The following is a 12714-nucleotide window of genomic DNA, read 5'->3' as shown; positions in this document are numbered from 1 at the left end:
TCATCATAGAGTAATTTCACTTGCAGTATAAAAAGTCTAGGATTAATTTAAAAATACATGAAATATAATCATTCTATAACCTGTAAATAGTACAAGCACATTTTAGGTTAAAAAAAACATTAAATCTGCATTTAATCAATTAGTAAATTCAGTATTCATTTATGTAAACAAAGAACACAGCTTTGCAACAATGTATTCTCCCTGTTTTGAATAAACAAATGAGACACTTTCCATTTAGAAGCTTTTATGCGTTAGATGATTGACCTCCATCTGTCCCTTCCACGTATGCAGCTGGAAAATAACCCTTCTTTCCATTAATGGTACCGTACCACCAGCCATCTTCATCCTTGCGATGAACTAGAACGTGATCACCTGCCAAAAAATAGATACACATAAATTTACAACAAGTTCCTATAAAATTGTCTAATAACCTGGAGATCATGAGCAAATAGTGATGACCTAATTGTTAGTGATTGTACATCAATGTCATCATCTGTACATTTTATGTCCTCTGCAAAACAGTTAGTAGTAACTTGAAGAGTAGTGGACCTATGGAGGCTAAAGGCCTCCATAGCACAGCTCTCTAGCACAGGAGACCTACACCTACCCCACCTCGGGGACGGCCACCCCGGATCGCCACTTCCGACATAAGATAAGAACCGTTTGGCCCATCTAGTCTGCCCAATTTTCCTGTTGTAAGGACACAAACCTTCACCAGTCCTTGGTCTCTTCTTAGATTCATTATAGCTTTATTGTGTTATGTCTAAATTCTCTCACTGCATTAGCTTTTACCATTCCAATTTTTTTTACTTAAAAAATAGACCACAGCGGTGGGGTCATGTTCACAAGCACCAAAAGTAACCAGTGACCATATACATGTATATTCTCATAACCCTGGTGGTCAAAGGGGAACTATAAACGTTTCTAGATATGTGTATAGAATACACGATGGACTTTGGAGAACAATTTCAGGATTTCAGATGTACCTTTCTGTAAGATGAGTTCATCAGGCCTCTGAGCCTGGTATGGATACAAAACTTTGAATGAGCTGTTTTCATCAGTGTTTGAGTCTGTAATTGGAAATATAGTAATATATAATGTCAAGATCATATTCTCACTTTTATTTCAAAATATCAGAAATATCACTTTCCCAAAGACCAACTTCTTAATTAATACCCGTATATATTCCTCCAAAACATTGCTCTCCCAACCCATTTTAACTTAGAAGTACTAAGAAAATATAATTCTACATTGCAGAACGTATTCACTTTGGTAACATCCCAGGGGGATAAGGGTAAAATTATCCAATAATGGGAAACTTTGTTACATTAATTCAAACATAGAATTTAAACAAATAGCAATACATCCAAATGTATCTCATTTTACTTTATGTAGCAAACGTTCAAAATAAAAGTATTGGTGATTGAGATCAATCTCAAAGATTTTAAAAGATTAAAAATTCCAATTAAGATGCACCTGTGTCTAGGGGCAACATGACAGAAATCAATCAGCAAAGAAAACTATAACAGGGTTTTTAATTCCAGGCATTTATTCAATTCTTACACATTTCTTAAAATGTTAAAATTCTGTTCCCTGTACGTCAATACCATATGGCCTGGTCTTGAAAAGCAAATATTAATTACGTAAAATCCAGAAATAAATTAGCTCTCTCCACCTAATGTATCGGTTTGTCTTAGTCTGTCAATTCTCGTCTTGTCATACCCCTTGAACTTATGTATTGTATTAAGCGCTGCGTAAATTGTTGGCGCTATATAAATAAAAGATAATAATAATAATAATAATAAAAATAGTTATTGCATCTGCTTTAGAGCTCGAATCCTTTACATTAACACTGGTTTAGGGAAAAGACCATCATATTTGAGTTGTTTATGGCAGAGCTAGACATCGGATTGTACTGTTTTGGTTGACTTTTAGAATTTGGTCATTCAATGGTAGTAACGTTTGCTATAGAATTTGACGGCACAAAACTGTTCGGCCCATCTAGTCGGCCCTTTTTTTTCCTAATGTAAAGAATCAGTCTTTGGTTTGCTCTTAGTTTCAGGATAGCTTCATACCTATTTCATGCATGTTTAAATTCTCTCACAGTAGCTTCAACTGCTTCTGATGGCAGGCTGCTCCATTTATCTACCACCTTCTCATTACTTTACATCTAAACCTCTGACCCTCTAGTATTAGACTACGACCCCTTGCTCATCTCCTTTGCATTTTATTTATTTTTAATTAAATATTTAAAACATAATTAGCAGAATATAATATTTTATACATGCATACATTTCTTAAACATGGATATGAGATTAATTACCATTTGGCGTGTCATCCCACTCCGCATCCACATTGGAATAAACTGGAGTTTTAGGAATTCTTTTTGTTAGCCCTCGTGGTGGTTTGCTGGGCAAATCAGTGGAATCTTCTACGGTCTCATATTTATCATGAGATCCCATACTGCTGAAGCGAGCGCTCCGTCGGATAGATGAGCGCACACTTTGAGAGCGCCTAAGTTTTTTAGCATTTATAGACCGTGATATCTGGACGGAGCAGTGCTGGCAGCCCTGTGGGCAGAAAGATGTGCAAAAGATACTACATTTATTTTAAATTTAGATTTTTTATTGATACAGCAGAAAACCATAGAGAATGCAAAGAAATGCTTTTGATGTGCAGGGGAGAATGCAGTCCCAGGCTGACGAGGTGAAGCCCAAGGGTGGTACTCTAAGAGGAGAATTTTTAAATTCTAACTCTCATATTAATAGTATCTATAAAGTGAATAACAAAATAAGAATGCGACCTTCTCTTTCCACGTACTGATGCATTCACTGCATGGGTGCGAAGGTGCAGATCTCTTTTCCAAAGTAGCCAGAGCCGAGGATAGTTTAAAGTGATTTGCTTCCAAAAGGCTTATTTTCAACTTGGTCTATAAAAAAATAACATACGCATTTTAAAACACAAACGAAACAGTGTGCTACATAAATATTTTTTAATATACATGGTGTACCTCTTCTAGAAGGTCAGATGTATTTTCTTCATTTTTGATATCTGAAAATGCCGGATTTTCATCATAGGCCTTCAACATTTTCTCCAGTCCTATGAAGAGAATGATAGCCAGATGAAATAAGACATTGACAGAGAATCATAAATAAGATAATCTTAAACTAGAGTGAAATCACTATGTAACTCTGGTCCAATGTTGGTAGAACTTGATGGACTTTGAGTAAGCATGTCATCTTAGTAGGCATGGTTGTACACTATATAACCAAAAGTATGTGACATACTCAGTTATGGAGTTTAGCTGTTTCACCCACACACGCTGATAACAGATGTATAAAATTAGGCAGCCATCTCTATAGACAAACATTGGCAGTAGAATGGGTCATACTAAGGAGCTCAGTGACTTTAAACATGGTCATAAGATGCCACCTTTGCCACGAGTCAGCTTTGCCACAAGTCATGTAGGAGTAGCAAACACTCCTCCATAAAGCGTTAGACCACGCACACTCACAGAGTGGGATTGCTGAGTGGTGAAGTTAGTAGCCCATACAAATCACCTGGCGTCTGTAGCACCACTCACTACAGAGTTCCAAGCTGCACCAGGAATGATTTTCCAGGCCCGAGCATGCCTTAGATTTCCAAGTTGAACAAATTAGTCTTAACATTCCGTCTCTGCGGTTCTTCAATATTACCAGTATTCTTAGCTTAGACTTCTATGTGACTGAAGGGCCTACTTTACATTTTGTCTCAATAAATAATATTAAAGTATGATCAAAGCTTATACCGTCCTTGTCTTTCAGAGCCTTTTCAATGTCATGTTGTAGCCTTTCAAGCTTTGTATTAATGGAAGCTATTCTTCTTTCGCCATTCATTACAGATGAACCATCTTCTTCCTATTGATTATAAAGAGTTAAACAGGAGCCTCTAAGTTCTTTTCTCTAAAAAGAAAAAATATTTCACAATGCACTATACTCACATAATAATCCAACAGTAGAAATTCAGATTTGTTGTTTTCAGAATAAACGGCTGTGTCTTCCAGGAAAGTCTGAATGTCCTTTTCAACATCAATACTTTTAATAGCTTGGTCAATTAGGTTTTGACTCTGTAATAAATAATACATTCACAGAAGAGAGTAGACAAAAGCACCATGAAACAAACATACATCATAGAAACAATAGCTGTTAAGTGTTCTTCTCTACTTTAGTTATTTTATTGTTATTTAGCAACTAATAATCTACGTACAGGAGAAGATAGCAAGCCACCATTTTTTGCTAAGCGCATACAGTTCCCGTGAGCCCTGCGCACACATGCCCCAGACAGGGGGGTAAAAACATAGACAGTGTATATAATTCAGGTAATGAGTTAAAATGCCTTTATACAACTCAGAAACAACTATTGTGTCTGTAATTATCCGAGATCGCGACAGAATTTATTCAGCTTAGATAAAATTGTTCTTAACGCCAGAAGAATTGAAATAAGATGTCCAAGAGCTGAATGCAGATGACATCAGTACAGCCTTTTCTGTTTATAGATGAAAGATGATGTATTTGCTTACGATAATATAATCCTAGCATGATTAGGAATCTCAAGAGATATGTTTGATGCATACAATGACGCCTAAAGGTACTTCAGAGAATAGACACAAAATATTGCCAAATATCACTTACCGTGTTCAGTGTTTGTCCAAAATTTGAAACATGCTGGTTGTACCGTGTAAGAATGTGAGAAAGGAGCTGTATTCTCTCTTTTTCAAGTTCTTGAATACTCTTAAATAATAAAGTATATAAAACACACATTATTTAGCGGATTTAAAAAATCATGAATCAACACCAACTCATTTAAGTCACAATGTTTTGTAATAGTATAAAACTTGATATGATCGTTGGAACGTAGTTTTACACCAGATATAAAGTTAGTTTCCAGAAGGCCTTAACACATGACACAATTCTTCCTAAAAATACAGAAAGTAAAGCTAACCCTAATAATGTAAAAATTCAGGTTCTGGGGTGCTGCTAGACCAATAAAAACATCTAAGGCATAAATATTAGGGATTCCATCACATTATATTGCCATATACCTACAAAACTGGGTTACTTTGGGGTAGTGGCGAGCTAAGCAATATATGGCCATATAATTTGACACAATCACCAATATTTATTCTTCAGATAGGTGCTCTTAAATAGTATTTACTGGCTATACACTGATTTCTTGTTTTGTTGTATAATTCTTGCTTAACCATTTCTTTGGCTCCCCTTTGCCTAGGGCCATTGATAAAAGCCAAGTTGCTCTCTGATTAATGTCTTTATGATTAAAATAAAATAACTATATTGTGTTGCGCTTTTCATTGTCCTCTCTTGTCCTGATACAGCCACCTTGTGGCAGCACGACAGAGGAGATATTTTATGCTTGTAACAAATAATAATAGATATATAGAGGTTAGAATGCTCATGAATTTACATCTCTGGTTCCATAGTCAACATTAAGTCATGTCATCTAAAATCTGTTTTGCATAATTCAGTCTTGTGTTTCCAAAATCAATATGGACTTTATAACAGCGAGACATAAGATCATTAATAATTACCGCATAACAATTTTCAAGGACATTTTCCCATTTCAGTCGCACAGCTTGGCCAGCTATATTTTCTTGGTAATAATCGGCATCTGTTTTTGTCAATACTTCTGTTGATTTTTTTAGTTTATTGAACAGCTGTTATTGGAGAACAATTCAACACATTATTAGGAAATCATCATTGTACTGTACCCCATTGTCATATAAAATGTTACTATTTATGTCTAATTCACTCAATGCCATCAAGACATGTCCTATTCTCCTCCAACTTGCTTTAGGTGAATTGTCCTGTAATATCTCTTCAGTCCAATGGAGTTCAATAACTATAACTACAAATTTCAGTGCAAATCCACATAATATATAACCCACAAATGTTTCATTATATTAAAAAAGTCATTATATTAAAAAAAAAGTTATTTTAACCAACCATAACATTTATTTTCCCTTCCTATGCATTATAAGCTAACCCCATAAAGTTTCTCCTGCAAGAAGGACCAGGTTAACCTTGCAAAATACAGATAAAATCTCAAAGATTTAATATGTATCAATAAACTTGGATAAGTGAATTGTTTTTTTTATATTTTTAATTAAACTCCAAAATACTCTTTGGTGACTTTTCTACTAGAAAATAAAATATGAGATCCATATTGTATATGGTTTATATATATTTGTTGTATTAAATGTCGGTTACCACCTTTTGTCTTTCCTTTTCTGTTAGGGTCTGTTTACTGTTTTCTGCTTCAACATGATGGAACAGGGTTTCATGCTTTTTTGTGTGGTCCATTAGCTTTTTTTTAGTCTGTAGAGGACAAACATGATGTTTTAAGTAATATTTACAAATACTTCTCTTAATATTCACTGCCCACTGAATTCTTTGTAAAATGGTTGACTGTTGCTAGAGATAAATGCAGTACCACATATAGCCTCCAGGGGTCAAACAGTACCAAGGATTTTAGACAGCATTTACAGCCTGACTGTATCCTTTGTGTGCCCCTTTTAAGTAGTCCTTTGTAAAGGACAGGAGTGGATTTTGCTTATTGATCATTGCCAAACATTGTAGCCGAATGTTTCGAGACATTATATTTTGGGCTCAGTGGTGCCAGCTCTCCTCTAATCTCTTGGCCATTTGAAACCTTTTGTTGAATGTGCTTAATATGTAGCCATAATTAAGTAACCTGTAATATAGAATGAAATTCAGTCTTTAACAATGCAAAAGAATGCATACGTAGAACTAAGGGTCAGTGACCTAAGATGGGTAATTTAACATACCCCTTCTTCTATTATCAACTTAACATTTAGTAAAAGAATCAGTCCTATTCTCCAATCTTTCGTTCTGGGCATATTACTTTTACTAACTTTGAATAATTTAATGGTTAGACTTTCTACAATTAAGCAAACTTCATATACTTGCATATCTCATTAGGCAGAAGGTAAAAATACCTTGATCTGTTGTCTCCAGTTGCTTAGTACAGAATTTGCCATCTTTTCAACTTCATTATCTAGCTTGTAAATTAAAAAAAAAAATTCTGTTGTAAATTACCTACATATAAAAAATGACATTATTCAATTGATGTTAAAAAATCAGCAGAACGTCTGAGGGTACCGATCATGCAACTGACACTTTGTGTTATGATCTGGAAAATATGAAGAAGTTCTAACTAGACACAAAAGTCCCAGTAACAGATCCATGACTTTCAAGAAAACAGTCATGATAACTATATCAACAAACTTGGTAGGATTCATAGCTTAAATCCAACACATTAGCCTTTTCAATGACAGGCATTCATTTGAGAGCTTAATGTCGATTCTTACTTCTACAGAGTTTCTGTTCTAGGGAGGCCTAAGATGTATGGAACCAACTTCTCGACTTTGATAATATGAGGTTGATTTATCGATTTTTATTTTTAGAAGTAGATATAGAGCTTTTTAAAGCAGTATATAGAGTAAACAGGTGCTGTTTATAGGCCAATTTGGAATCTCTCCCTTGTAACAGGTCCGTTCAGCAGTTGGACACTGGGGTACCTGATTGCCCAAGAGAGCGATCTGCCCCAGGTTTTGTGGCTGGGACTGCTTCCTCCCTGAACCTGAGCCTAGTCAGCCTAAGCCTGAATATAGCACTGGTGTATACAAGAATTGCAAAATTTACCGTAAAATCTCAACTATGCCATATAACTAGGTGCTTTTATCTTATATATACAAAATAAAGCAGCGTACATGCAAAAATTCAAAATAGTGGGAAAAAAATCTAGAATCACATAATCAGTTCCAAATGATTGTCTATAACCATATTTTTCAACACAAAATATCCCTGCACCAGAATTTATGATCAAAGATGGTAAATAATCATAGAATGCGCTACAGTTTAAGAAATAAGGATCTTGTTTCAATGACCTGTCTAAACATTAACTCATCATTGAAAATGATTTGTGATTCAAATGTCTGGCTGAACCCAAAATAGTAGCTGAATATTCTAAATGGCCACAGTTAAGAAAAATCAATAGAAAACAACTTCTAGTAAAGGGACCACACTGACTGTAATGAGCTTCTGCTGTGGAAATGACTCATGGCATGCTGTGCTGTGATCATAAAATATGCATTCTAAATTTGTTAATGTATTTAAGTAGTTTGCAATTGGGGGATTTCTTATTTGCTTGGATTGCCTGTGATTATGGCTGTAATGTTCTTTTTAATAAAATATCTATTTTCTTAAATGAATCATTGAATAGAGCCCAAGATGCTTGTAATGGTGGACTACGCAAAGCCGCACAATGTTCTAAACCTCACGAGACAAAATGTTCACAAGAACAAGAATTTAGCCAGTTCAAGATTATGTTGTACTTGTGGAAACGTTCTATAAAGGAAAACTCCTATTCAAGATTATAATGCAGAAAAATGATAAAAGTTACCTTTTTCTTCCTTTTGTCATGTTCTTCCAAAACCTGATTTGTTGGTTTTATAGCCTCTGTCTGAATTACAATGCCTAGTTTTCTATGAGAAAAATGAAGGAAAAATCTTGTACTAAACCATGTTGTATATAAATTACCTGTTTGGCACCAGCAAGATCACTGTACACATATCAAATATTTTAATAACAACATTATTAACAGGTTTGTTAAAAATGGATTGATAAACAGGTATGGTTAGAAATGTTATTAACATGTTAGCGTATTTCTCAAGTCATGGACAAGGCTTATGGTGGGGCACCTAAGCGGCTCTTAGATACACACAGACACAGTAACATGCTTACACACACTAACATGCACACACACAACCATACACCTTGGGTACCTCAGGATGAGTCCAGTTGCATACTTACACACACACTTATACACACAGCGTAACATTATCCATCGTGGTCCTCATAAGCTCCCTGTGTCTGAGCTCCAGGAAATGACATAATATTCCAGTGCTCAGACTCATGAGTGTTGGGGCACTAGTTTGGGGGCATGTAGGGACCTCCATAATACCATTGCACAATGAGCACTGAGGTAGATGGATCATTATTTAAAAGTATGGCCTTATTTTCTATAACAATTTTTCGTAGATGTCATAAACAAACACAAAAAATAGCAGTAAGAAAATAAGTTGTATACAACTCTTAATCAATACACTGCAAAACTTACTTGTGAACCTCAGCTGTTGTCCTCATTTCTTCAGAAGCACAGGTCCATGCATTGTGGATGCAACTAAACGTAAGACGTGGTGTCAGAGAGCATTAATTGGTTTATTTATCCATCATGCTATTAGAAAACCTACACTGTTGTGCCATTGGGATTCTAAAGCTATTGAATGGTGGACATACCAGCCAAGGCCCATGGCACACTGTGGCCCTTTCAGATATATCAGTTCATACTTAATTGTAGGCTGAAGGGTAAGGAGTAGTTTTCAGCCAGCTTACTTTCATTCATTCACCTAATCTCTTGTGAAACCAACTCAAACTAGACAGGTAATGGAATCTCAAACAAATAATATCACCACTCTGTACTTTGATAGCACAGTAACATTGTAGATTCAATATTGGTGAAGATATTGTAAAAAATAGAAACAACACATAGAATAACAATAGTCCACGGTTTTGCGGTTGTAGAAAACACTAGAGATGAATGAGATTGTTGGTTTCACAGCACAAGTTAAGGTGGACTTGATGGCGTCTGAAGGAACATCTATGCCAGCATCCTTACAGAACAAAATGAAGATCAAGAGGAGGCGTTTGAGCTAAGCTCTGGTCTTCTCAGTCCTATTCCCAAACCAGGGCCAAGCCTGGTACTTGGTTCAAGCCCATATTGAGCCGATGCCAGCTCACCCAGCTATAGATAAAACCAAGTGGCATTGTCTATGTGACCAATGTGTGCTTATTTACTTACTTTTTGTTCATGCTGTCCAATGCTTTTGTCAGTTTGTTAGCAAGTTTTTCAAGTCCTTTAGCATAGCTCATTTCTAAGTTGGACCTAAATTATTAACACATATCATCAATACATTAATAACTCATATTATAGCTATCTATCTATCTATCTATCTATCTATCTATCTATCTATCATCTTCTTTGTAACTAGAGCTCTCATAGATTAGAATTATATAACATATTTTCATTATTATTATTATAATTGAAGTATTTACCAATTATTGTAATCATATGTTTGTGTATCGTTACATGATGAAAGTTTTAAGTATTATACACAGCCTGAGGAAAGACCATTTATTGCCCGAACCCGTCAAAAGTTTTGAGTGCCTCTTGAACTAGAAGCCTTTTTCTTTCATATTCATATGACCAGGTGGTTTAAAACAATGATTGAATCTATTGAGTAATGTCATCTTGAGTGACATCATAAATTATGTTACATGTAATGTTTTCAATTAATGGGGCAAAATGCCCCCCCTCCCCTTGTGTAATGTGATCTCAATATCAAAACCTTTTTTGGGGGGAGAAATACAGTAAAACAATAGCGAGATAGAAATTGATGGCAGATAAGAACTACTGGTCCCAACTTGTCTACATGCTTTTCTTCATGTCAAGACGCAGACCTCAATCAGTCCTCTGTCGATGTATGCTTAAATTCTCTCTCTGTATTAGCCTCTACCACTGCTGGGAGTTTGTTTCATTTATCCACCACCCCCTCAGTAAAATAAAACTTCCTTTCATTATGTCTAGTTCATATGTACATATGCAGCAGAACATGGTAAAGCAACGTGTTTTTGTTTTTTTTGTAGCAATAACCACAGTAATATTAAATATTGTATTTTGCATTATTAAAAAAAGCTAAAAACTTACCTTTGTTGTAGAACTGACATGAGTGATTTGCAAAAGGCCTCTCCATTTTTAGATATATTTTTTAAGTCCTGATATATCTTTTCATACTGACAAATGTAAGAATAATACGAATCATTAGTCAGATACAGCAAAATTCATAATTTAAATTATCTTTTTTTTTTTTTTGCACATTTCATGTTTAGCATAATCAGGTATAATTTCAGATAAGAATTGTGAGAAACCGGGAGGAAAAAATGAACTTTGCCTTACAGAATATGTCAATAAAATGAGCGCTGCCAGACTATTAACTGTTTGAATGATAAAGCGTGAATAACTAATTACATATATGCCAACGCATATCACATACCCATCTGTCAGTCATAGGAGTAAATAAATGACCTACCTACTCCTTTACTGGCTAGAAACTACTAAAACTACTGAAAAGAGTGCAAAACATGGAAAATACACCATGTTTTTGTGGGGTTTTTTTTCTTTTTTCTGAAATCCCCCTTATGCTCCTTTGCAAAATCATGAATTTACCATTTATATCATTTGTTTATAGAAAATAAAAGAAAACAACAAATTTTTTTTGTTAAAGCAGGGAATGCAAAGAAGCCATTAAAACTATAACAATAATATTCCGATAAATTATCCTAAATATTACGTCAAACTAAAGATTATTATATGCTGTGAAATTTAAAAAAATGCAAATGCAATGCAAAAGTAAAGCCTGAACTTACTGCAAATAATTACAGTCTACAAATAACAAAATCCTACCGATAAATAAAATTAAATTTTTGATGTATATATATATATATATATATTTATATATTTATATATATTTAATATTATTTTTGTTTTACAGGTGCCATGGGTATTATATCATAATTAATAAAATCTGAAAATCCTGAATATGAAACGACTATAGAGTTTATGTTTCCTAATTGCTGTATATTAAACGCTTAATCAAGATAAGAATATATTTACCAAGGAAACTAATGAAATTCCCTTTGGCATAAAAATAAATATGATACACATGTCGTTGCCAGTATCTTTTAAGTCGCTTTTAAGTAGTTTGCTTTTTTAAAATAGTAGATGGGGTACTTACTGTAGAGCCCGATAAAGGATTTTTCATTGTGAAAAGGTGTATTTGGTCCATAAGGCTTAGAATACAAGGGTGAGGCAAGGAGGGTAAGGAAGGAGCGGGGCATTCTGGGAGCTTTTACATCTTGTCACATATTTACCAAGGCTTGATACATATCAGCAAAGGACAATAAAAATATTTCTTAACACAGTCATCGTATAACATGCGTATCGGGTCAGTGATAATAATATTCTGCAGCAATTTGGCAGCTGCTCTGGTGCACAAGTAATGTGTGTTTTGCTACATAAACAGTAACTTATTACAGAGTATCAGCAATGAAGCCAACCCACATATGGCGCGGACTTTACTCTTCATTCTGATGACAAAGAAAGCCTTGTTCTGATTGTGTATTGTTTAAAAGTCTATATACTGAATGCCGTTCTATGAAACAATAAGACGGGGTAGGTTATAACAAGGATTTGTCCTATAAAAAAGGCTTTTAAACTAAGACAACGTGCCATTGGAACACGGGAGTGATAAAGGGCTGTAGGCCACCTATGAAGATATTCCATTAAAAATCAGCCGTTCCCAGCTACAATAGTCATTTACAACATTAACGTCTGCGCTGCATTTCTCATCCATTTCACGTTATTTTAATGGACAACATTTGCTCTTCTTTCAAAAACAAGGACATTTCTAAGTGACCCCAAACTTTTGAATGGTAGTGTACATAAATATATACACCAATCATCCATAACATTATGACCACCTGCCTAATATGGTTTAGGTCCCCCTTTTGCCACCAGAAC

General features: G+C 34.9%; 1 protein-coding gene across 1 annotated transcript; it reads right to left on the bottom strand.

Moving 5' to 3' along the window:
- Window positions 1-244: 244 nt before the first annotated feature.
- On the bottom strand, window positions 245-11956 carry LOC149285927 (nostrin-like). The gene is made up of 16 exons (XM_089494653.1): window positions 11930-11956; window positions 10843-10928; window positions 9937-10020; window positions 9196-9258; window positions 8479-8560; window positions 7013-7075; window positions 6267-6371; window positions 5585-5710; window positions 4671-4769; window positions 3980-4105; window positions 3788-3896; window positions 3011-3099; window positions 2804-2929; window positions 2324-2570; window positions 987-1070; window positions 245-372 (listed from the first exon to the last, which is right to left on the bottom strand). The coding sequence occupies exons 1-16, from the start codon at window positions 11954-11956 to the stop codon at window positions 245-247; spliced, it is 1644 nt and encodes a 547-aa protein (XP_089350779.1).
- Between the last annotated feature and the right edge of the window lie 758 nt (window positions 11957-12714).

Source organism: Sceloporus occidentalis, unplaced genomic scaffold (assembly GCF_023333645.1).
Source record: "Sceloporus occidentalis isolate IW3139 unplaced genomic scaffold, rSceOcc1.0.p SCAF_74, whole genome shotgun sequence".
Classification (NCBI taxonomy): domain Eukaryota; kingdom Metazoa; phylum Chordata; class Lepidosauria; order Squamata; family Phrynosomatidae; genus Sceloporus; species Sceloporus occidentalis.
The sequence above is the reverse complement of the archived record's forward strand: the minus strand, read 5'-3'. Positions and strand labels throughout refer to the sequence as shown.

Coding starts and splice junctions, on each gene's coding strand:
- LOC149285927 (XM_089494653.1), bottom strand. CDS start 11,956: ATGAAAAATCCTTTATCGGGCTCTACA. Junction 2,571..2,803: donor TCAGTACGTGGAAAGAGAAG/GTCGCATTCTTA, acceptor TTCTGCCCACAG/GGCTGCCAGCACTGCTCCGT. Junction 1,071..2,323: donor GTGGGATGACACGCCAAATG/GTAATTAATCTC, acceptor TTCCAATTACAG/ACTCAAACACTGATGAAAAC.